We start from the raw sequence: 24,176 nt of genomic DNA on the forward strand, positions 1-24,176 counted from the left end.
TGTGTTTCCAATGGGAGCTGCTGGGTACTGAGCACTTTTGGAAATCTGGTCAATTCCTTGAGATCTTAAATGGAAGTTTAAAATCTTTGAAAAATCTTTGAAAAGTTGAAAATCTTTGAACAGTTGTGTGTGCTGCACTCCTTTGAAATCTGTCCTGAAAAGTTTAAAGTAGACATTAGGAGGAGCTTTAAGGAGTAAGATCAATTGGGCAGCTGAACACACTAGCAAGGGATGTAATTGAGACAACTTCATTGTAGAACATGTTAAATAAGACTTTCAAGGAATTAGTGCAAGAAAGTTCTTCAAAATGCTGGGGGTCAAACTGAATGACCTGAGGAACCTGAGTATAATCAATGATTCTATCATTTGAATACTATTCGCAGAGAAGAGGGCTCTTAGTTTTATTAAAGTCAAAATTCAAAGCAATGCATACACAACATGATCCAAAGCCAACAGAAATAAAACATTATCAGTATTAGTCTCGCCTCTTATCTGTGTTTATAGATAAATTTAAACATTACACATAGAGGTAACTAAAATCACTTTTAAAAGCTATGAAAAGAAGTTTTGGAATAATCCAAAATGGATGGATATTTTACAAGAAGCTTTCGATTTCAACCTTTGATGCTGGCATCCCATGTAATCCAGGAAAACCAGGAAATCCATGCTCACCCTAAAACAACAAATATATTAAAATATGTATATATAACATAAAATAATATTTTCATAACCCAAGTGATTAACAAACCAGGAAGAGACTTAAAACGAAATGGCCTGATCCAAACCCACTGAAGTAAATGGAACAATTCCCACTGACTTCCCGAGGCTTTGGAGAAGACCCAGTCTGAACAACATGATGTTAGTGATGCCAATTTTACATGAATTTGATAATTATTTTTAATGCTACATTAGTTCTCTCCTCAAGGCCACAATGCCTATACTGCCTCAGATAGTTAGCAGTTTACATTTCTTTATGTAATTAGAAAACTAAAGTTATGTATTGTACATATGAACACATGTATGTGCATATAACCAACAGACATATGTTTACAACAATTGTATACTGCCATCACCCTTTGTACGTTGCTCATCAGCATCTCACAAACACACATTAGCCAATCTTAGCCCCTAGGAATGGTCAGAGTCCTGCCCTCAATTCTGTCCATTGCTATGCCATGGGGAGCAAGTGCCGTGTAGGAGGCATGCTTTCATACACATAGACCCCACCTGACACTATCAAAGATCCTGGCTGCTCATTTCCCTGCTGATCTCATTAAAACCCCACCCCCTAGTGAAAAGGGTGAGCATTTGTGAGCATGTACAGTATTAGAGACATTTTAAAAACAAACAAACATATACGCAGTTCAAATAAGCAGTTCCCTTTTTACAGGAAAAAAAATGTGATAAAAGCAATTGGCCATAAAAAAATTAAGTTGTCCACATTTCTGTAGGAAAGCGTCATGAGCTTAGCTTTGTTTATGAGTTTGGCCTTCCTATTGTCATTGCAACTGCCAGATGTCAGGATTCTCAGTGCTTTTGCTATTGATACTGGAGATATTTATTTGATTATTATTTTCAAGCTCACTTGAACTATTCTAACAGAGGCTAAATTGTATCCCGCTGTCACCTGACCTTAAAAAGCTAGAGAAAGATATTTCAGTAGACGGATTTTATTTTAATCAGCCAACAGAGCATTTGAACACTTACTTTCATGGCCAGTTATCATGGCTTGTCTCTACTTAAATTCACTAACTTTAAATTTAACACATTTACATTAGTTTCAGACAACAGAGGAGAAAATTTAGACTAAATTATGCTGCCCACTTAGTGATTTTATGTAATATTTCAGGTATAAGATAAGAAGGTATGAACAATAGGCCTGAACTGGAGAAATGTTCGACACCCCCTGAGAGGTGTTAAACCCATTCTGAACCATGTAAGATAATACACCTACTTACTATACTGTACCTGTGGTTCTTCAAGTTGTAGTCATTGCGGCTCCGTAGGTGAGAATGCACTTCATGCATCTGCGACTGGATTCTTTTTGCTAGCAGTGTCCATTAGGGTTGTGCATGCTCCTCAAGATCCCGTGTGAGGGTGTAAGGAGGGTCATGAGTTTTACTCTGACTTTAACATCTTGAAGGACCACACTTATTGTAGGATAAGTATCTGTTCTTTCTTCAAGTATGTAACAGTGTGGATCCCACTGTATGTGATTGGCAAGGAGTATCTTCTCCCAGATGGTGGATCTGAGGAGTATCAGATGTGTTCAATAAAGATTGAAGTACTGCTCTTCTAAAATTAGGATCTTCCCTGGTTGCCACATCAAGTCCCTGCAGCAAGTGGTCAGCAGGTTATTCCATGTGGCTGTCTTACAGATCTCTGATATAGGCACATTTTTGAAGCAGGCCAACAAGGTTGCCTGTGCTCTGGTGGAGTGTGCCTTGACTTTTGGAAAGAGATCCTCACCAGCCAGCTGGTAACAGGTAAAATGCACTATGTAACCCACTTGGAGAGTGTCTATGAAGAGATCACCTGACCTTTTGATACACCCGATATGATCACAAGGACACTGGAAGAGAGCCCGAAGGGCTTAGTCCTGTCTAGGCGGCACAGTAGCATTCTGGAAACTCTTCCAGTGTGTGAAGTTTCCTCTCTCCTGGAGAAGAATGAGGTTTCAGAGCACACCATAAGGCAATTGACTAACTGAGGTGGAATTCCGAGACTCCCTGAAGAATGAACTGGGGGCAAAGTCTCATCAACACCTTGTCCCCATGAAATGACATGTATGGTGGTCCAGCCATTGTTACTAGAGAAATTCTCCAGCCTCCACTTTGTCTGCCTGATCTCTATTCTGAACAAGCTGGAACTACTTCACTCTAAGGTGGAAGCTGCCGATAGTCAATTGGCAGAAAGTCCATAATTTCTAAGATGGCGCCTTGGCAAAAGGCCAAATGTGTGTGTGTGGATCAGCAGAATCACAGCTCTGAGATAAACAGCAGTGAGCATGTGCAAAATTGGTGACTACTGTACTTTACTTAAATAAAACCAAGTACAATTTAATACTCCTCAGGAAATTCTGAGCCACTGCTCAATTCAGAATTTGCACAGAAATTAATGTTATGCACAGAATTTCCTTTTCCTCCCACAGAAATGGGCTGCAGAGCTGCTGGCTGCCACTAGGGGGCACTGAACCCAGCAGAGCCCTGCTCAGAAATAGAAAACACTGCCAGGGAGAGGTGGAGGGAGCTGGAGGGTTCCCAGCAGCTGCAGTACCCAGCATGCTCTGGAGGAAGAAGGCAGTGTGCAGGAAACACTGTACAAGCCCGGGACCCAGCATCAGGCTGTTTCTCCTTCTGGATCCTGGGCTCTAGTGGGGAGGGGCTGTGGATGTCTGGGCTGGGGTCGCACCACAGGTAGGCTCTGGGAGGTAGGGGGTATGGGTGTCTGGCCCCCCTGCTGGGCTCTTAGGGGAACGGGGGCAGAGAAACAGGAATTGGGTTGTTGTTGTATGGGTTTCCTTAATTCCCTACTGCTGGGGGAATTTTTTTGTGTGTCTGTACTATTACAGACATATAGTTGCTGATAAGTATTTTGAAATAAATTACAAAATAATTGAAACTGGCATGATTATATGGTGTTATTTTGACAAATAAAATATGCAATTTTCCCTGCATTTTAAAATTCTGTGTGCAGAATTTTTAATTTTTTTGGTGCAGAATTCCCCCAGGAGTAACTTAATAACTGCTGTCAGCCGTGTTCCCTGTAAGCTACGCGCCTGAGAGGCTGTGCAGGAAATTTAAGTGCTGCCCACCTGATTAGGAGCACGTGTTCAGGTGCCCTCCCCCACATTGCTCTGTCCTGCAGCTGCTCCCAGGACCCTCCTGCTGGTGGTGAAGAGTATGGGAGGGGGGGACGGTGCCGATGTCAGGGTGTCCTCCCACTCCTGTACCCCATCTCCGCAGAGCAGGTGAGAGGCAGGGGACATAGCCTGGTTCAGGACTCAGAGCTGATGCCCAGAAGGGTGAGTGTCTGAGTGCCTTTCTTAAAGAGACAGTGCACTGTTTCTGAGATTTCCCCAATAGTCTGCTCACACAGTCTGTCTCTCTCACACACACTCTCTCTCTCCCCTTCCCCATGTATCCCATCTCCACAGGGGAGTGGAGACAACAGGGCTCAGGACAGAGCAGGAGAGCTTTCAGTGAGTGTCAGAGAGACAGCGCAGGGTGTCTCTCAAACTTTCCCAGCAGCTAGCACACACAGTGTCCCTGTGACACACACACATTCTCTGTGTCACACTGTTGCACACTCTGTCACATGCACTGTCACCCATACACACAAATACTGTGTGTCACACACAGTGTCAAACACTGTCAAGCACACACACGCAGCCTCTGTCTCACACACACACACACACACACACACGCAGTCTCTTTCTCACACACACCTACCAACACACACTTCTTGGTACTTCCTGCAATGCACATATATTCTCTGTCATTTTATTCTTTCAAAAAGTGTGTTATTTTTGTGTTTTGACTGGTCTATGCATTTCATATTTTTTATTTCTCTTACATTTAAATTTAATTCTTTGAGTAGTGAGTTCTAAAATGCCTAACCTGTCCTGGCTGGAGTAATTATCCCTACTTAACCTTTTAAAAATATATATATTTAGGTTTTTTGTTTCTACTTGTGGCACACATCCACACATTACCTCGGTGCACATAACAAAATTTATTCCGCACATGGGTGGAAAAAAATTAGAGGGAACGTTGGCTGTCAGTGATTTGTTCCAAACTAGCCATTTGTAACAAAGTGTTTCGCTTAGAATCACTTAAACTATATGCTATTGTAGTTTGAATGCTCTTTAAACTTGTAATAAGGAATTTATGTTAAGGGATTTTGTCCCTTGTTTAGGATTTTTAGGATATACTGTATTAGGGATTATTAGCTACATTCATAAAAATAAACTTTGATTTGGAAAAGAATAGTGCCTGTGACAATTATCGGAACGTTGTACCCATGTCCTCTAATATTTTTGCTTAACAATCCCAGAAACTTATATCTCAGGAAGGACAACTTAAGGGGGCAATACACAGATTATTTTAGGATGCCCAAAAATCCATTTTGAGGGGGTAACACCATGAGTGCTTGGATGTTGCTGACTCTGCCAATGTGATGACAACAAAGAAGATCATCTTGACAGCAAGGTGATACAATGAACATTCTGAAAAAAAGCTCCATGAGATACAAGAGCTCAAAAGGTAGAGAAATATGCCCCTCTGGTTGAAACCTTGAGAGCTAAGGGTTACCAGGTCCAGATACACGCACCGATCATCGGAGCCTTAGGCACATGGGACCACAGTAATGAACGAGTGCTGAGAGAATGCGGAATCAGTCACCGCTACGCTTGGCTGATGCGGCAACTCATGGTGTCAGACACTATCAGGTAGTCGAGGGACATCTACCTAGAACACGTCACTGGACATCGGCAATACCAGGAGCGATGAGCTGGACTGCCGATGAGAAGCGCAGTCAGGAAAGTAATAAATACTTTCCTCATGGATTGTAGTTTCTAAATGGACAACCTACCTAATCCTCAATTACTAAGGGAAAAATTCCACTCATTGATATACTTTGCTTTCCACAACCAAATCTCTGTACAACTTTTCATGAGTGATGTACCAGAGTGAAGAGGGGTGGTCACCCCGCTCCAGCCCTCAAGGGGTTAAAGCAGCCCTGGAGAGGGCTGCAGCTGGGGGAAGAGGAGTGAGAACAGCTGGGGGAAGCTGTGAGTTAGAACAGATGTGGCCAGCTCAATCAGGGCCCAGCTGGCCCTTATGAGAGGGCTGTGGGCCAGAAGCTGGAGGAGTCTCACTCTAGCTCTGGAGTGGGAAGGGCTAGCTGCTTGGGAGCAGGGTACCTAGAGCAGAGCAGAGCAGAGCTGTGCTGTGCTGGCGAAGGGCAAAGGGAGCTGGAGAGCTCCAGCCTGGTAAACCCCCAGGCTGCAGGCCTTGGTAAAGGCCCAGAAAGGCAGAGGGGCAGCCTGGGAATAGGCAGAGGCAGCTGGTCCTAACCCCTTGCCAATGATGAGTGGCCATTACACTGCAGTCTGCCCCAATGAGCAGGGGTTAGACGATGACTGGCAGGAGCCACTGAGGCAAGGTGGGTTTAGAGGGTTGGGGGTTCCCCTCGGAGGGGAGACCAGAGTGTGGGGGTATTGCCGCGGCAGAACCCCAAGTAAAGGGCACCGGGGTCCGGGAGGGATACAGGGCCAGCAGCAGAGGGCACTCCGGAGCTGGAAAGAGCTAATGCCCAGACAACCACAGGAGGCTCCGCGCCGGTGAGTCTTCGCCTCGCCACACCGAGTATTCGGATTCTAATATCTAAACTGTATTGTTAAATCTATTAACCTAAATTTGGGTTATTGCTGATTATATACTCTATGTATCATATGACTTTTTAAAAACTACTGTAACTTTGTATTTGTGGATAATCTAAACACTATACCCAGACATACAGACACTCTTTTCCCAACCTATGTATTATATAATTTTTTTTAACATTAGCTTTAATAACATTTTTCAATGTGACTGTGGTCCTGAGACAGCATGTCTGGTCAAGAAGGAAAGGAAATGTCCAGTCAACCTCCCATTCAGAGTCAGTCTGATGGCCAAAACTGTCTCAGCCAGTATGGGACTATGATAATAACACTAGCTTTGTCTCTGGGGATCAAGGGGATTGGTGGGAAGGTGAAGAGGAAACCTCAAGACCAGCAGAGAAAAAAAAAAGTATCCAGCAGAGATCCTAGACCCATGCTGCCTCTGGAACAAAAGATTCTGCATTTGGCATTCTCAGCTCTGGCAAATAGTTCTGTTATATTAATTTAGATGGAATATATAGGCCACAGGTGTTAATGTAACCTAGTCACTGTCAAACATTAAACACTGTTAAACAAGTTCTGCGGTTTGGTATACAAACACCTCATTTTCTTGTTTACCAGACTTGTCACTGGTGACATCCAGCCACGTCCAGTGTAACAAGGCGAGGCAGCTACCAAAAGAAGCACTCAATTGACTGGTCTTTGTGCGGCTCTCAGCTGAGCCATCAAATTTGCTGCCGTGCGGTCACAGTGGAGTGCGTGGCTCGAGCTAAGGAGGTTAAGGTCTTCTACTGTAGCTTGGTCTCTCTTTAGACTGATAATCCAGCTATCTATGATCTTCAGGCAGTACCGCTCATGGACTATATGGGGGACAGGCCTTATTTGATGCTGGCAAGAACAGATGTCTTCGCAACAGTGATGAGAGATCTAGCTCCTCCATAAGTAGTGCCATGGGTCTAGTACTGATGGAGTCTGCTGTATCACAGTCTGCTCCATTTTGCTTTGCTTCAGTGCCAGACAAGCTTTGGAGGATTAATCTTCCAATGCCTCCCTGTTTCTATTTAAGAGAAAAGACAGAGCTCTTCCTCAAGCTCTTGCCCCAGTGTTCTGAGCAGCCTCTTTCTACGGCCTTCTTCGAAATCTGTAGCATCACCTTCAATACTGATGGTCGTGATACCCAGATTTGATCTTGCTGTCAGTACCAGCTCCTTACTTAGATCTGATTTCTTTACTGAAGCCTTAGTAATCATCCTGACTTCTCTATGGAGCATTGGATGGTTTGACTAGTATGGAGTTTTTGAGCCCAGATCTTCGGAGTCCAATGCCACTCTCATAGATTGTTCTAAGAGATGCAACCTGAGTCTGGCATATTGTGACTTTCTGGTTTGAGTGAAGAACAAAAAGGCATCTGCTTGGGATGTGGGATTTGCCCAGAAGAGACACTTGCTATGCTAGTCTTTAAGAAAAGTTAGTCCATCCAATTAGCAAGACTTGAAGTCCACAGGTTCTGAGCCTACCATCTTGAAGTCATTGTATAAAGAGGTCTTTATGGCCAAGGCATATCTGTTTAAAATTGCCATCCAGAAGAGGATTATTCAGTCCAAGAAATTGTAAGTGAAGGAGAGAAGGCTGTTCTGAAATGTTTCAGAAGTTTAGAAAAAGATCGCTCATGCTAGAGTTTTCAGCGGATAGGGACACTGCCAGGTTCCTTCTTGCTTACTTACGGGGAGTAAGATGGAACCGGGGAAGGATCATGGTCATCCCACCCTTTATGCTCTCATGTGGGTGCACCAAATGGCACAGGTTGCATGCAGAGCCCTGATGGACACTGCTAGTGAAAATAATCCAGTTTCATGTGCAGGAGCAATTACAATGGGATCCACACTGATCCACAATCAAAAAAGAATGGACAAATACTTTCTTAAAAGCAATAAAATACAGAAAAACACAAGGAAAGGGACCTTTTTCATGAAGAAGTTGACTTAAATGTTAAGGTTCATTCAGGCAGTAACTTGGGCCTGTGCAGAGTCCAGGGGGCCTCTACACTGGTGCACAGGTCCACCCACACATTCACATATGACAGGATGCTGACCCTAGTAATAACAATTTATAAGATCATACTATCAGGCATGTCTTCCTACGTGTAATTAAGTGTTTAAAACAGGCAGTTTTAAATCCTAACTGTACATATTTAAGAGTAAAGTATCTGCAGCTCTTGTAAAAAAATCTTAAGACTTCCATTGCCCTTGATTAAAAGTGAATGTAGCCATAATTTATGTTCATTTAATTATGGATTAACTAAAACAGTCAGCAACGGAAATGCCTAGCTTTAAATTAGCCAATGTGGAAACGCCTAGAAGTAATGGGATGAAATTAAGAAATAAAAATTTAGGCCAAATATCAGGAAAACATTCCTAATGGTGAGAACTACTCTACAGTCAAAAAATTTTCTGAGAAAAGTGGTGGAAGCCCCACATCTTGGCACATTTCAAGCTAGGCTGGACAAAGCATGAGAAAATATATTTTAAGACAATCCTCCAGTGGGAGGGGAATACACTTTTTCATCTTTAATGTCTAACTCTCTGAAATGGGAAAAATGGGGAAAAAAAAAGGAATACAATCATTACTGAATATTGCCCATTACCAACTGAACAGTTTTGTTTAACATGAGAGCCCCAATGAAGCAAAGCACATATTTAAGTTAAAGCATATGATTAAGTGCTTTGCTGAACAGGGGCCTTAAGATTGAACAACCTGCTTTGTTGAATTAGGGCTATCTTTGGGCCTGAAGAAAGAAAAGAGATGGAAAAGAGCAATTTCATTAATCATAGATATATGCCTGAATAGCAGGTTGTCAATATCACTTTCCATCTGCTACACCTTTTAAAAATGAAATTAGCAGTCACATTAAAGGTCTTAACTTATATATATATATATATATATATATATATTATATATATATATATACACATATACATACACACACAGACACACCAATATTTTAAAGATAATACATCTTATTAAGAATGGAAATAATATCCTAAGCATAGAATTCCAGTTCTGGCTTTATTGTCTTGGTAGTAAACAACTTTTAAACTAGTTTCACATGGAAATACCAAGGCCCTTACTTGTACTAAGCAAGGATTGTAAATATTAAAGTAACTTTTTACCTTTGTACCATCTCTCCCTGCCTCTCCCTTGATACCCTGTAAGCCACGGGGCCCCTAAGAGAGAAAAAAATAAACACATTTAAGTTCTTTTACTCATTTCTTTTACAGATAAGGACCAGATCCTGCAAGTGCTCCACACTCTGGACTCTCAATGAAATAAATGGAAATAGTATGAGTACTTACAGGATTTGGCTTAGATTTCCACTTTGTAGAAAAGACAAAAGGAGCTTACTTGAATCCCTGGGGATCCTGGAGCACCTGGAGTTCCTGCTATTCCTTGATATCCCTAAGAAAAAAACCAAGACATTATAGCTAACTATATACAGAAGTTTGCAAACAATTATTTAAAATATCTTAGTTACATCTATTGAGTTGGTTACACGGTCTAAGGTTAAGGCTGCAGAACAACAACAGTTTCCATTAGAAGCTAATGTTTGAGACTCATATTTCAGGTTTGTGGAACTTTCACTTCTGGATGGAATGGCAGATTTCAGCCCTTCACTAAAGGTTAATTTTTCTCATGAGTAAGCAAAACCCATCAGTTGCTTTAGAATTCTTGACAAACAAGAGAAAGGAGGGGAATGTATCAAACATTTTAATTTTTACATTGTAAAAAGACAAAAAAAAAAAAAAACACACACATACCGGTCTTTTATATGAAGCTAATAAAAAACTGGCTGAACTTTGAAACTCAAATTTGGTTATAGAAAATAAGCCTTACTGAAGAGACTTTGCTTTGCTAGGTTTAAAATAACTGCTTTAAAAATAACAGTTAATAATAATAATGCTGCACTGAGCACGTACAGTTTGAAAATTCTGTTAAGCTGTCAACTATAAACTTAAAAATAAGTGACAGGGAATGCTGGCCCTTTAAGAGCAGGGGCAGGCACTGTTTCAGGGAACAAGTGATATGAGGCAAGGGGGATTAGGAACAGGAATGAGAATTTAAGACCGTTTCAGTGATGGTAATCTCCAACATCCTTCACTAGCAACTGGCACTGGAGCAAGAAGAGATTACTGAAACAATGCTCTCATGGCATATTAAGCGATGTGGCCCTTTGTCTGGCTTAACGGAAAAGGGAGTTGCCCCCTGAATTGCAAGAGTGGCTTGGCCAGCATTTAAATCCATGCCCTCCTCCCCGCACACACACACACACAGGAAGGGTTACCTGCTCCACCTAAGAAGCACTTAAGAGTAACTACTACAGTCGCTGGACCAGGCCTTGGTGTACAGAAGTGAGTTTAAATGCACAAAGCTGTGCAATGAGAGGTGACCTCCTATTTAAAAGTGGCAGGGTTTTACAGGCAGCTGTTAAACATAAGCAGGGAAGGAGGAGAAGGAGAGCTTTCATTTGACTCAGATGAAGTAACATATGCTTCCACCATACAAAATAAGGCCATGACTACACCAGCACTTTTGTCAGTATAACTTATGTGAAAAAACCACCCCTCTGAGCGACATAAGTTACACTGACAGAAGCGCCGATGTGGACAGTGCTACTGCTGCGCATTGGAGGTGGTTTAATTAGGTTGACGGGAGAGTTCTCTCCCGTCGTCATATAGCATCTATACAAGCAATCTGACAGCAGCACAGCTACACCGGTACAGTTGTGCCACTTTAAGATCACTAGTGTAGATATGGCCTAATATAGAAGGAGGAGTTGTCCTCTGACAGAATAGGAAGAAAAAGAACTGTAAAATGACTACTTCTACTGTAAAATTCTGGGGCTACGGGGTTTAACCCCTTCAATCATCAGTTGAAGCAGCCAAAACTGAATCCAAGGTCCCATATTCTTTTGTTTAATTTAAATGGGATGAATCCCATAACAATCGATCCTCCAATTTTGAGAAACTAAAAATGCTGAGAAGACAGAATCCCAAATTCACTAAAACAAAGTTCTAATACCAAATCTCGGTACTGATAAAGAAGAACTAACAGAACCATTTTATAAGTCTTATTTGTGTTCTGTACAAGTCATGTAACTAATAAACAAAGCCAAAATTACTGGCTGAGACAATGCTTGCTGTACCCTTTTCCAGAAAGAAATTTGAACAGATGCCCTAAAGTCCAAACTGGTAATGTTTAACAGAGCAAGGAACAGAACTCTAGGCCCCCGTCACACATCTATCCTATAGCAAGTCTTTCCCTTTTAGTGCCCAGAGATAGTTCTAGCAGAGTAAGCTTTAACTGAAGATGGAGGAGCATTCCCAGCTTGCCTATAAGCCTCAAACGTAGATAAAACAATGCAACTAGCCAAGGATGCCTTAAAAACTGTCTCTTTATTTCTTATCCAAGAAAAACAAAAAGCTTGTCTGACTTCCTATAAGAAATAGTCGTATATAAATAAACCTTTAGTGCACTCTTCAGATCTAAGAAATGCAATTTCCTATCCTCCTTTTTCTTATTGGGAAGGATCATAGGGAGAGAAGAGTAATTTCCTCTATGAATGGAAGATAGAAGAGGAGTCCTCACACCATCTTGGCCTTCTGAAATAGCAAATTTAGCTCAGAGATAGACCTTGTAACATGATCTCACTGCAAACAGAACAAATGGCTCTGAAAAAGGTTGACCTAATGGAAAGTAAAAAACTCAAAAGGAGGTCCACACAAAGCTAAGAGGACAAGAATTAACCTCCAGAGCAGAACTAACCTAAAGTTGGTTTGATAGACTACAGACACATTGGAAACTGGAATTACCAGGATCAGCTTTAATACACCGGCACTCTTTTTGTAATAGCATGTTAGTTAAATTATCCTGCAGGAAGGGAGTACTTTATTGAAAAATTTGACTACCCTCAAGCCGCATAACCTACACACAGAGGAAGAGATCAACACACAGAGAATGGATTAAAAAAGCAAGAAGAAACAGAAATGAGAAGTGATCATAATCTAGTTGGTGTAAATGAAACATGGTGGGGTAACGGGGGGTTGCAAGCTTATTGGCGGGGGGGGGGGGGTTGCATTACAGCTACACTTACTTCTTCACTGCTGCTGTCAACGACGCTGCCTTCAGAGCTGGGCAGCCAGAGAGTGGTGGCTGCTGGCCAGGACCCCAGCTCTGAAGGCAGAGTCACTGCTAGTAGCAATGCAGAAGTAAGGATGGGATGGGATGGTATTGCCAGCCTTACTTCTGTGCTGCTGCTGGGCCTTTGGTCAGCAGCTACCACTCTCCGACTGCCCAACCCTGAAGGCAGCAGCGGAGAAGTAAGGATGACATGATATGGTATTGCCATCCTTACTTCTGCGCTGCTGCTGGCAGGACGCTGCCTTCAGAGCTGGGCACCTGGCCAATAGCCGCCGCCCTCCGGCCTCCCAGCTCTGAAAGCAGTGCAGAAGAAGGGTGGCAATAGCGTGACTCCCCGTAAAATAACCTTGCAATCACCCCACAACCACCTTTTGGGTCAGGACACCCAGATTAAGAAACGATGGTCTCCCCTGTGAAATCTGTATAGTATAGAGTAAAAGCACACAGAAGAGCAGATTTCATGGTCCATGACACATTTTTCACAGCTATGAATTTGGTAGGGCCCTACTCATAACTGACCAAGATGGGCAATAAATGCAGCAACCCTTTTAGTTTCTACACAGGTGGCCATCAGCATAACTCCTCAAACTCCAACCTCTGCACTGGTTCCCAGTTGAATATAGAGTTCAAATCAATGTCTATTTCCTGATATTCAAAGCCCTCAATGAGAGTGTACCTAGCTACTTGAGAGATCGCTTCTCCCTCTATGACCACGGCCTATCGTGACAATGACATTCCACTCGAAGCACAAAAGTGTCAAATACAGGGGGCACCTTTAGCAGGGCAGTAACCCCGCTCCTGTGAAAGGCTAGGCTGATTGGGGAAGCAGCCACAGCTAGGGCCATGCTCAATCAGGCCACACCTAGCTCTGTTGTAAGGACTCAGGGAGGAGCTGGGTCAGTCTCTCTCTAGCTGTGGAGAGAGAAGGACCTAGCTGTCTGGGAGAAAAGGGTATCTGGAGTGTTCAGGGCTGGGGAAAGGCCAGAGGAGCTGAGGAGCTCCAGCCTGGCAACTCCCCAAGCTGAGGCCTTGGTAAAGGCCTATGCAGGTACTGGAGCTGGGAGGTGCAGCCCAGAGATAGGCAGAGGCAGCTGGTCCAACCTCCTTGCCAATGATGAGTGGCCATGACAGACTGCAGTTTGCCGCAGTGAGCAGGGGCTGGATGACGACTGGCAGCAACCACTGAAGCAAGGTGGATGAGAGGGTTGTGGGTTCCCTGGGAGGGGAGACCCAGAGCGGGGGTACTGCTGGGGCAGAACCCCAAAGTAAGTGGCACCAGGGTCCGGGAGGGACAGGAGGCGGGCGGCAGGTGAGTCACTGGCCAGCAGAGGGCATTCTGAGCTGGAAAAGAGCTAATTCCCAGATGACCAGCAGGAGGTGCCACACCAGTGAGTCTTCGCTTTGCTACACACCTCATGAACACAGGAGAGAACTTCCACAAGAGCTGGGCCTGGGCTATGGGACTCACTTCCAGAGGAGCTAAAAATGATCACTAAACTTGCCACATTCAGAATTAAATGCAAAACCCACCTGTAAGACTTGGTTTTCCCATAATCCATTGCTTACTTACTTTTACACACACACACTTATCCAGTATGAACAAGTTATTCTCTCTCACACACACACACACAAAATCACTACTCTGCTGCACTGGTGTACATCTGGAATAAGGACAAATTTGCAATGCAATAGGGCAGCAAAAGGACAATGCAGGTTTACACGGCACACACAGGGACATAACATCAGAGGAAAGGGAAGTAAAAAAATGTAAGGCTCTGATGAGTGTGTTGGGAATACAGCATCAATGCTTGGGACCTTATTACTCAAAAAATGCTGCTGCTGACAGTCAGTAGGCTCTGAGAAGAGCAATACAATAATTAGGAGCTGAAGAAAACAAGACCAGACAAAACATTGCAAGAGAGGAGCTCAAACTTTTTCATAAGGTAGACCACATCTTAATGGAGAGACTGTCTTGTGGAATACAAGACCTCCCATTTACATCCACACTCACAATCATAAGGATGACCTCCCATCTCACTCACAGAATTCCCATGGTGACGAAAGAAATTGCTTCAGCAAAAAATATTAGGAAAGCATTTGATGTATTTTGTTGAATGTGATAGCTGTTTTGACCATTTATTTGAAAAAAATTGCTGTTCTTTTAATCTCTGCCTCCTATTGGTTATGTTCTCTCTTCCCCAAACCTCTGTACATGTTCCTCTGTTACCTTATCTCCCTTCTGCTTCCCTCCCTGTTGCCTGCTCCTTCTCTATATCATCTACTTCTTGTTTTCCTTTTTCCTTGCCCTTTTTGACATGTTGCCCAGCTACCTGGTCTTCTCCCCTTGACCTACTTGATCAACTGCCTTGCTCATTTCTCCCTTGCACATTCTTCTTCCACTGGTGACCCAAAATGGCAAAAGAACTTCCTGTTTCCTCTTCTCTCATTGTATAGCAATAGGTCTGAGTACTATCTAGTGCCATGTCTCTACTGTACAGATACAGCTGTGCTGCTGTAAGAGCGCTTGTGTAGTTGCAGTATGTTGATGAGAGAGCTCTCGATCGACATAATAAAACCAGCTCAAAGAGCGGCGGTAGCTATGTCAATTGGAGAGAGTCTGCTGCCAACATAGCGCTGTGCACACAAGCACTTATGCCGGCAAAACTTACATCACTCAGAGGGGTGTTTTTTCACTCCCCTGCAAGACAGACGTTCAGGTGATATAAGTGCTAGTGTAGACATGGTCTGAGTTGGCTCCTAATTTCCAGCTACTTTTACAGGCCTCCAGGTTTGCTACTGTAGTGAAGATCCTGAACATTACTGAAAGAGGTGGAAACAAGGAGCAGACTCAACATCATCCACAGACCACCACCAAGTGCTCTGCAGACCACCAATCACTCTGGTAACCACTACACTAGAGAATACACAGAAAGGAATAACTATGCATAGAGACTTGCCCCACATTCCTTTATGCACATTCCTGAGGGAGGGGTGGGATGAGTCATTGCTGCAAAGTTGACCACCGAGCACCTTTTGCAGCAGTTTCTGACCTTCTTCCTCTCTCCCTCTCCTCTCCCCCTCCCCCCACCACCACAAAGCAGAGCTGTCCTTCTTTGGGTAAGCCCATACAAATTCGGCCCCACCTTTAGTTATGGTGCAGTCATTTGTGACAGCTAAGGACATATGCCACATAAGCAAGAGGGGAATTGTGTGTTACTTTTATGAAAGTCTAAGCTATACAGATCAGGAAGTTTCTAGAAACAAGGCCATGTTCATTAAAAGAATCCAGAAATGAATGTGTATGCTATTTAAAATAATAATCTAGAATGGCAATGAACTATCCAGGTTTGAAGTGGCCCCTCTCTGCCTTCAAAGTAAATATGTTGTGTTTAAGAAGCCTAATTTATAGTATGAATTTCCTAATATGAAGGAAATTTCAGAACATTGGGGATGGTGCTTGACACTTAGGGATATTTTAGCAACTATATTTCCTGTGGGAAGAGGTAGGTCGCATGAGGCCGTATAGCACTACCAAGTAATTATTTCTTGGAATCAAGGGCAGCATTTGCAGCTGCATAGCCATTAAGGATTGTGGAGCTTTCATAGGACAGCAGCTGTAGAAGCTGGATGGAGCTCAAAGTATAAATTCAAGCCCACCACATGCTCACAGGTGTGTGGCAAGAGGGGTCCCAAGTACATAAGAAAGTAATGCCTAGATCCTCAAAGATACTGAGGCACCTAACTCTCACTGGTTACTATTAACATTTTTTCTTTTTAAAATGCTGTTGATGTATCTGGCTACTATACAAAGTTCATTGTGTAAGTATTAAATAATCACAAATATTAGCGACATTTGGATAGTAAGCATGCAACAAAATCCTGCAGCTCAAGAAGAGAACCTTCAAAAGGTACTTTATTAGGTGAGACTTTTGATAGCTTTAAGAATGTCAAGAACAGTAATCTGAATACTGAGTTTGCAGCTAGATATCTCAGTAAACTCAACCTTGCCAGTTTTAAAGCTCTTCATCACTTACTGAACACTGTAAGAAGACAATAAAAGCTTTTAAATTTCCATGAATGAAGCTAAATAGGGGACTGGAGAATAGCCCAGATTTGTCAACCATCTGTTCAGAGTTCAAATGTTATGAATTAGTGTTTTCGTGCATTCTTTTCAACAAGCAGGTCAATAACCTATCTTCTTTATTGCCCTTAAGTATCCCTTGCGTAAGAGCAGGAGATGCTGTTTTATCATGGTAATATTTTGAGTTCTTCCCTGACAAATATAAAGAATCCCTTGGAACAGAGAGCAGCCTTTGGGACTGCATAGTCGGGGGGCCCTTGAATATTCTGTGGGCCAGCTACTCCAGGCTGCTTTCTCAGCTGGATAAGAGCCCATTAAAAGTACTATTTAGATTAAAATAAATTTTTGGACTCATTTACGGAAGCTATTTCTATTGTGATAGTTTAGGTCAAGAAATTGAGTGAGGAGAAATATTTTTCTTTTTATTATGGTACTACAGGTTCTCATTTCTGTGCTTTTGAAGTCAATAGGACTACTGATGTGAGTGAAGACTGTATAATTGGGCCCAGCCATGCTCATTTTAGTTACTTCAACTAACTTTAAGCTATAGGAATGGGTACATTAAGTAGAGCTGGTGATTACAACAAAAACAAACAAAACGGAGAATTTCAGCGACTGTTTTTTCACATTTAACAAATGTACTTTGACCATGTTTGAATCCCACTTACATTCGTTTTCCATTAATATTCTAGGAAACAAGTTTACTATAGAAATATTCAGGGAAACATCTAATTTTAGAATAATGTTTGAGAATATTCATGAAAAGAAAATTTTGAATTTGTCTAACACAAGAAACCTAATTCTAAGGGATACACACATCTACTTAGAAGATATACACATACACTATGATTTCTATATCCAACCAATACTAAATAACAGTTAAATTGTGAATATTGAACAGCTGCAATGAACTGCTCATGCATGATCTTTATACCACAGACAATTCACTGTAATTATTTGAAATTAAATACATTCCTTACGTACTATGTGTAAACAAAGAAACAAGCAACATTTGTTGCCCCACCATACAGTTCAGAGACGCAAACTGGAGGGAGTGTAGAGATGAGCATCAAAACTGATCTGGGGGCTGGAAGTACTCGCTTCCCAGGAAAGATTATAAAAACTACATCATAACTTCAGGTTTTTCATACACACATAATTTGATTAAACAACTAACATGATAACCATCTGCAAGCATATTATGGGGTAAGAGCCAAAAAGACTTAGGGGGTCTCAAGGGGATATAATCAGGAATAACAAGATTAAAATGAGCAAAGGAAAAGGTATCCAGAACAAGAAGACACATTTCCTGACACTAAGGTCCTTGATACTATGGCAAGGGACACTACTGAAAAACCGAATATAGACAGATACAGAGGTCTATTAAACTGAACAAAGGTCTCCTACATGGATGGGTAAAAATCCCCTCATTCAAGTCTAAAATACTAGACTGGAAAGCACTCAAGAATCTACTGTAAGAAACAATAATGCACTGGCTAGGGTTGGAGATGACCTAATAGGTCTGCGATTTGTTCTTACAAAGAACAAGTGCAAATAGCGACAGCTGAATATTCACAAAATAAGTCAGTTCAGAAAGCTGAAGCATTTGATCAAAATTACTTCAATTAATATGAATTTCAATTCAACAAATTGCTGCAATTTGTAATCTCTCACTTTCTGCATTATCAGAGGTTCACAATTCTCCTCTAATGTTTTGAGATAGTTTTGTTAATCTTTCCCATGTTCACAGAATGTCCATCTTTGTAAATCATGACTCACTAGTAGGAAAAAAATCATGACTGCCGAATTCCAAGGTTACAGAAAGACTATAGAATCAAGTTATTTTTCTCCATAATTTGTTATATTACAAGTTATGATGCTCCTGGGAAGATGAATCGCATTGAAACAAACCAAGAAACATGAAAGGGTATGCAAAAATGACAACAGTTGTTTCCCAAAATTGCTTTGAGTACATCTTAACAGAGCCTACACCAGTAATCCTTGTTTCTTCAATAAGAAACAGTCAGGAAACGTATACCACTGTAGAAATATCTGTTTTCTGAAAATCTGAAACTACAATAAAAAGAATAAATAAAATACAGAGAGTCAAATTCTGGTTGACATTGGACAGAGACATGTTAGAAAACCTGTGGTCAGCAGCTAAAAGCAAAAAAGAGTGCCAGAATGTTGTCTAGAATTCATCTGGCCATCACTAGGTCTCCTAAGTAGCTATGGCGCATATATTTGTCAAGAATTTCTATGAACATCTTTCTGCACAGATTATTCCTACTCTTAGAAGGAACTAAATACACAGGATTGTGCACATAAGGATGGTTGTGGCCAGAATAATGGTACAGATTGCTAATGATTTTGCAGAGAAAATGCACATTCAAGGAAAAGAGTGGAATTATACCTAATTCCTGAGTGACTGAGGAATGGGCAGAGCCTTGACTTAGCCCACTGGCCAGCCCTCAGATGTGAAAATTTGCAGCTTGTATAGGACAGCAGCAAATTACTACCCCCCTCAAACAAGGGAGAAACCATGAGGAAATTTTGCCTCAGGAAGGTGTCTAAGTCACAATGCCTCCATGGGCTATTACTAAGATGAGGCAGCGGGCTCTGAGGATGACAAGCTGGGGGTGCAGGAGGGTGCTCTGGGCTGGGACCGAGGGGTTTGGAGGGCGGGAGGGGGATCCGGGCTGGGGCAGGGAGTTGGGGCATGGGAGGGGGTCAGGGGAGCAGCCTCTGGGCAGCACTTACCTCAAGCAGCTCCCAGAAAGAGCGGCATGTCCCCTCTCCGGCTCCTATGAGGAGGCACAGCCAGGCACTGCCCCTGCAGCTCCCATTGGCTGCAGTTCCTGGCCAATGGGAGCTGCAGGGGTGGTGCTTGGGGTAGGGGCAGCATGCGGAGCTCCCTGGCTGTCGCTACATGTAGGAGCTGGATTGGGGACATGCTGCTACTTCCGGGAGTCGTGCGGAATGGGGCAAGACCCCAACCCCATTCCCTGGCTGGAGCACCGGAGCAGGGCAAGCCCCAGACCCTACTTCCTGGCAGGAGCTCGAGGGCCAGATTAAAATGTCTGGAGAGCCGGATGTGGCCCCCAGGCCGTAGTTTGCCCACCTCTGCTTTAGACGATTCAAAAGCTAGGATTCTCACCTTTCAAAGAGTGTAAGTATTAACTCTAGCTCTAACAGCTTTCAGAATAATAGCCATTGCAATCTGGTGGTAATTCATACAATCATAGAATATAGGGGTTGGAAGTGACCTCAGGAGATCATCTAGTCCAACCCCCTGCTCAAAGCAGGACCAATCCCCAATGTTTTGGCCCAGATCCCTAAATGGCCTCCTCAAGGATTGAGCTCATAACCCTGGGTTTAGCAGGCCAATGCTCAAACCACTGAGCTATCCCTCCCCCCAAAGGCACTGCCAGAATTCTGAGAATCAGGAAGAGATATCCAACATAAAACATATTTAGAATTACAGAACATATGAAAGATAAGAATCTCAGCTTTTGAAGATACTGAAATTTTGTCAGTGGTCCCTTGGGTCATCAGTGCTATTTTAACATTGCTCCAGGACTTAATATACCAAGTCCTGGACTTCAGATCAGTGGACATTTTATAAAGTGCAGCATAGAGCTTTCTCTATGTAAATTGCAAAATTAATAAGCTTTACAGTTCTGAACAAGTATTAATCTCATTCTTTCAACACACAGAAACTAACTGTACTACTATCAGTATTTAAAGCTCTTACTAAACACAGAACTTTAAATGTTTTATGAAAAGTAATAAAGTCCAAGGCCACATCACTTAATGAGAGCCCAGGAAACTTGTAGGAGATATACCGAAATCTGTGGAAATGTTTTGAAGAATTTGCAGAACTTTTTTAAAGCAAATTGATCAAAATACACATGAAAAAAATAAGAACTGCAAAGTTTGGACCCAAATACAGACTTTGCCAAAATCTGAGTTATTCTTATCAGAATTTTGGTTTCAGCCCATCTCTAGTTACCTGGTACATAACACCATAAGAACGGCCATACTAGATCAGCCCAATGGTCCATCTAGCCCAATATCCTGTCTCTGACAGCAGCCAGTGCCAGATGCTTCAGAAACAATGAATACAACAGGGCAATTTCAAGTGATCCATCCCCTGTTTTCCAGTCCCAGCTTTCAACAGTTGAAGGTTTAGAGAGCCCCAGTCACGGATGCCTCCACATGTGCTATCTTAGCTTATCGCCATTAATGGACCTATCCTCCATGAATTTACCTAATTTTTTTTACTCCAGTTTAATTTTTTGCCTTCACAACATCCCCTGGCAATGAGTTCCATGGGCTGACTGTGTGTGAAGAAGTACTTCCTTATGTGTGTTTTAAATCTGCTGCCTATTAATTTCATTGGGTGACTCATAGTTCTTGTGTTATGTGAAAGAGTAAATGACACTTCCCTATTCACTTTCTCCATACCAGTCATGATTTTATAGGCTTCTATCATATCCCTCCCTTAGTCATCTCTTTTCTAAGCTGGACAGTCCCAGACTTTTTAATTTCTCCTCATATGGAAGCTGTTCCATACCCCTAATCATTTGTGTTGACTTTCCCTTCACTTTTTTCAATTCTTATATATAATTTTTGAGATGGGAGAACCAGAACAGCACACAGTATTCAAGGTGTGGTCATATCATGGATTTATATAGTAGCATTATGATATTTTCTGACTTATTATCTATCCCTTTCCTAATGGTTCCTAACATTGTTAGCTTTTTTGACTGCTGCTGCACGTTAAGCAAATATTTTCAGAGAACTATCCACAAAGATGCCAAGATCTCTTTCTTGAGCGGTAACAGCTAATTTATACCTCATCATTTTGTATGTATAGTTGGGATTATGTTTTCCAATGTGCATTACTTTACATTTATCAGCATTGAATTTCATCTCCCATTTTGTCACACCGTCATTCAGTTTTGTGAAATCCCTGTGTAACTCTTCTCAGTCAGCTTTGGACTTAACAATCTTGAGTAATTTTGTACCAGCTGCAAACTTTGCTACCTCACTTTTCACCCCCTTTTCCCAGTCATTTATGGTAAATGATTTGAATCTTAAGGACCCAACTGTATCACCCTTAAACACAACTAGGGCTCTCACTTGTAAAGGATTTTTTGCAATACTTGCCCCTCAGTTTCCCAGGACAAGAGGGAATTTGGAGAGGAGTTGTGACTCTGAATCACAGGTTCTTCATGGTTCTTCTCCTGGGGTGGCACAGCTACATAGTGACTCATATACAGAGCTGAGCTGAAAGCCTCAGTCTAGTTCTTCGCTGCTCATCTCTTACTTCTCTCCAGTTTGTCCATTTCTGGTAATACAGTGGAAATTTAACACGATATTCCTGCTGCAGTCTCACCAAAACTGTAGAACATTATCTCCATGGCATGGTGCCACTGCTTAAACTGTATTAGCCTTCTCTGCAGCCAACTTCCCCCATCCCTTTTTTGCCCATCTTTCTAAAGTCCCCTTTTTATCTTCATCCTTAATGACATTTGCAACTCCTTCAAATTTGTACCACCTGAAAATGTGTGAACATGATATTTCCTCCTCTACCACATCAACAAGGAAGATTTTAAATAAGACTGGATCTGTGGTACCCCCACTAGACATTTTCTGCAAACTCAATACATTGCAGTATAGCCTTATTCTTAGCTTGTATTCTTCATCAGTTTTCATCCTACAATATTAGTTTCCAAAGGACAACCCATTTATACTGAAAACTGAAGGCTTATTCCAGATAACCTCTGCCCTTCACCATCATCTTCCATGTCCTGTTTGAGTGTTTGCACTTCCAGTTTGATCATTATTCATATTAAGATATGCATGTTGCTAATGATGTGCATCAACAAGTCTTTCCTAATGTCCAAGGATCCATTTAGAGCTGATCATTTACTCCTCCCCAGTAAAAACAAAAGGGTAAACATTATTAAAGATTAACAACCCCTAATATAGGTGTACACATGTATATCACAGATTTCTTCCATTTCTTTCACTAGAATTATTTTTTCAGGTCGTAGTAGCTGCCAGATAAATTATTCTCTTTTCAAAATTAAACTATTTTTAATGCCCTCCACGGTCTTTTGAATTTTTTACAACAAACTCTAAGAAGTCACATTGGGGTCTACACTCTTAGGCCAGGAATTTGGGTGGTCGAAGTCTCTGAATCTTTCACCTTTATCCTCCCAATACACCTGAGGCACACACACCAGTGGCTCAGGAACACAAAATGAAACCTATGAACTGTAAACACCACGCATTTACTGAGCATTAAGATGTTGGGTGTCAACTTCTCAGAAGCTTCCACTTCCACTTTTATGGAACCTAAGGGTACTTTACTATTTGGGGATTTTTAATACAATTTAAAAACAATTCTAAAACTAAAAACCAAACTGACCATCACCAAATTTGACATTTTCATTATAGGAACATCTGTCATTCACATGCTGTTTTCATAAACCATACATTCATAAACAAACAATAGTAAATTAAAAAACAAACTGCAGTGCGTGGGAATATACTGTATTTTTCAGTCATCTGTATTCCAAAGCAGAGTACTATTTTTAATTCTAATTCTGGGATACTCTTGCACAAGAAACCCTAAACATTTTTGAGCACAATATAAGGGTCATATTGACATTGAGAAAAAAGTAAACTCCTTATTGGGTTGTTGCTTTAAGCCATTGTATCCACGCATGTCACATGAAGAGATCAGTTCAAGATTTGAACTTCAGATTCAAATGTCCCACAAATTTAGGGATGTTCCTATCCTGGGTTTTCATTCAGGCAAGTCTTTAGTTTCATGCTATCATTTCGATGGCTTTTAATCTAACAATCAAAATGTTCATAGAATTGTTAAATTCTGATGCATCTTAGCCTATAATTCACAATGCTGTAGAACACGACATATTAAAGATTTTTTCCTTTACCGTTAGTTTTGCATTTACAGTACTTTATAGGACTAAGTTTTTAGTACTCACAGGCTTACCATCTGGACCAGGCTGTCCAGGATAACCATGATTCCCAGGTTGTCCAGGGTCTCCCTGTAAAGAAGTTATACATTAGAGCACAAAGAAATATGAAAGAGAAGTTTACAATTAGTTGAAAGTAACTTTTATCCAAGCATATTTCTGAGCTTCAGGAACTCGGGCCTTCAAGGAATATCGTTCCACAGAACATTGGCTGTAAGCCCAGATAATTTTTTTGGAAGAGTAATTGCTATAATACAAAGGGCTTGATCCTGTAATCCCTCTATGGGAAAACTCCCACTGACTTCTTATGTAGGGCTTGGAAGATTGGGCCCTAAGGATAGCCCATAATATCCCATATTTAGGATGTTATAGAACATGAAAAACAAAACAGTAGAAATAAAAACAAATAAAAAAACTATAAAATATGTTAGTCAATACCACCTTGAACCAAACTTCATCTGTCTGTAGGTCTCTACCAAGGATTATCCTGATGCCAGATTTTTAT

General features: G+C 41.7%; 1 protein-coding gene across 1 annotated transcript in view; it reads right to left on the reverse strand.

The window, feature by feature from the left end:
* Positions 1-24,176, reverse strand: part of LOC144262006 (uncharacterized) — a 139,624-nt gene that overhangs the window by 83,925 nt on the left and 31,523 nt on the right. The window contains exons 9-12 of the mRNA XM_077811593.1: positions 23,681-23,743; positions 9,785-9,838; positions 9,553-9,606; positions 620-673 (exon numbers count right to left, since the gene is read on the reverse strand). Of these exons, the coding sequence (XP_077667719.1) occupies positions 620-673; positions 9,553-9,606; positions 9,785-9,838; positions 23,681-23,743 (225 nt within the window). The remainder of the gene's footprint in view (positions 1-619; positions 674-9,552; positions 9,607-9,784; positions 9,839-23,680; positions 23,744-24,176) is intronic.

This window comes from Eretmochelys imbricata, chromosome 3 (assembly GCF_965152235.1).
Source record: "Eretmochelys imbricata isolate rEreImb1 chromosome 3, rEreImb1.hap1, whole genome shotgun sequence".
Lineage (NCBI taxonomy): Eukaryota > Metazoa > Chordata > Testudines > Cheloniidae > Eretmochelys > Eretmochelys imbricata.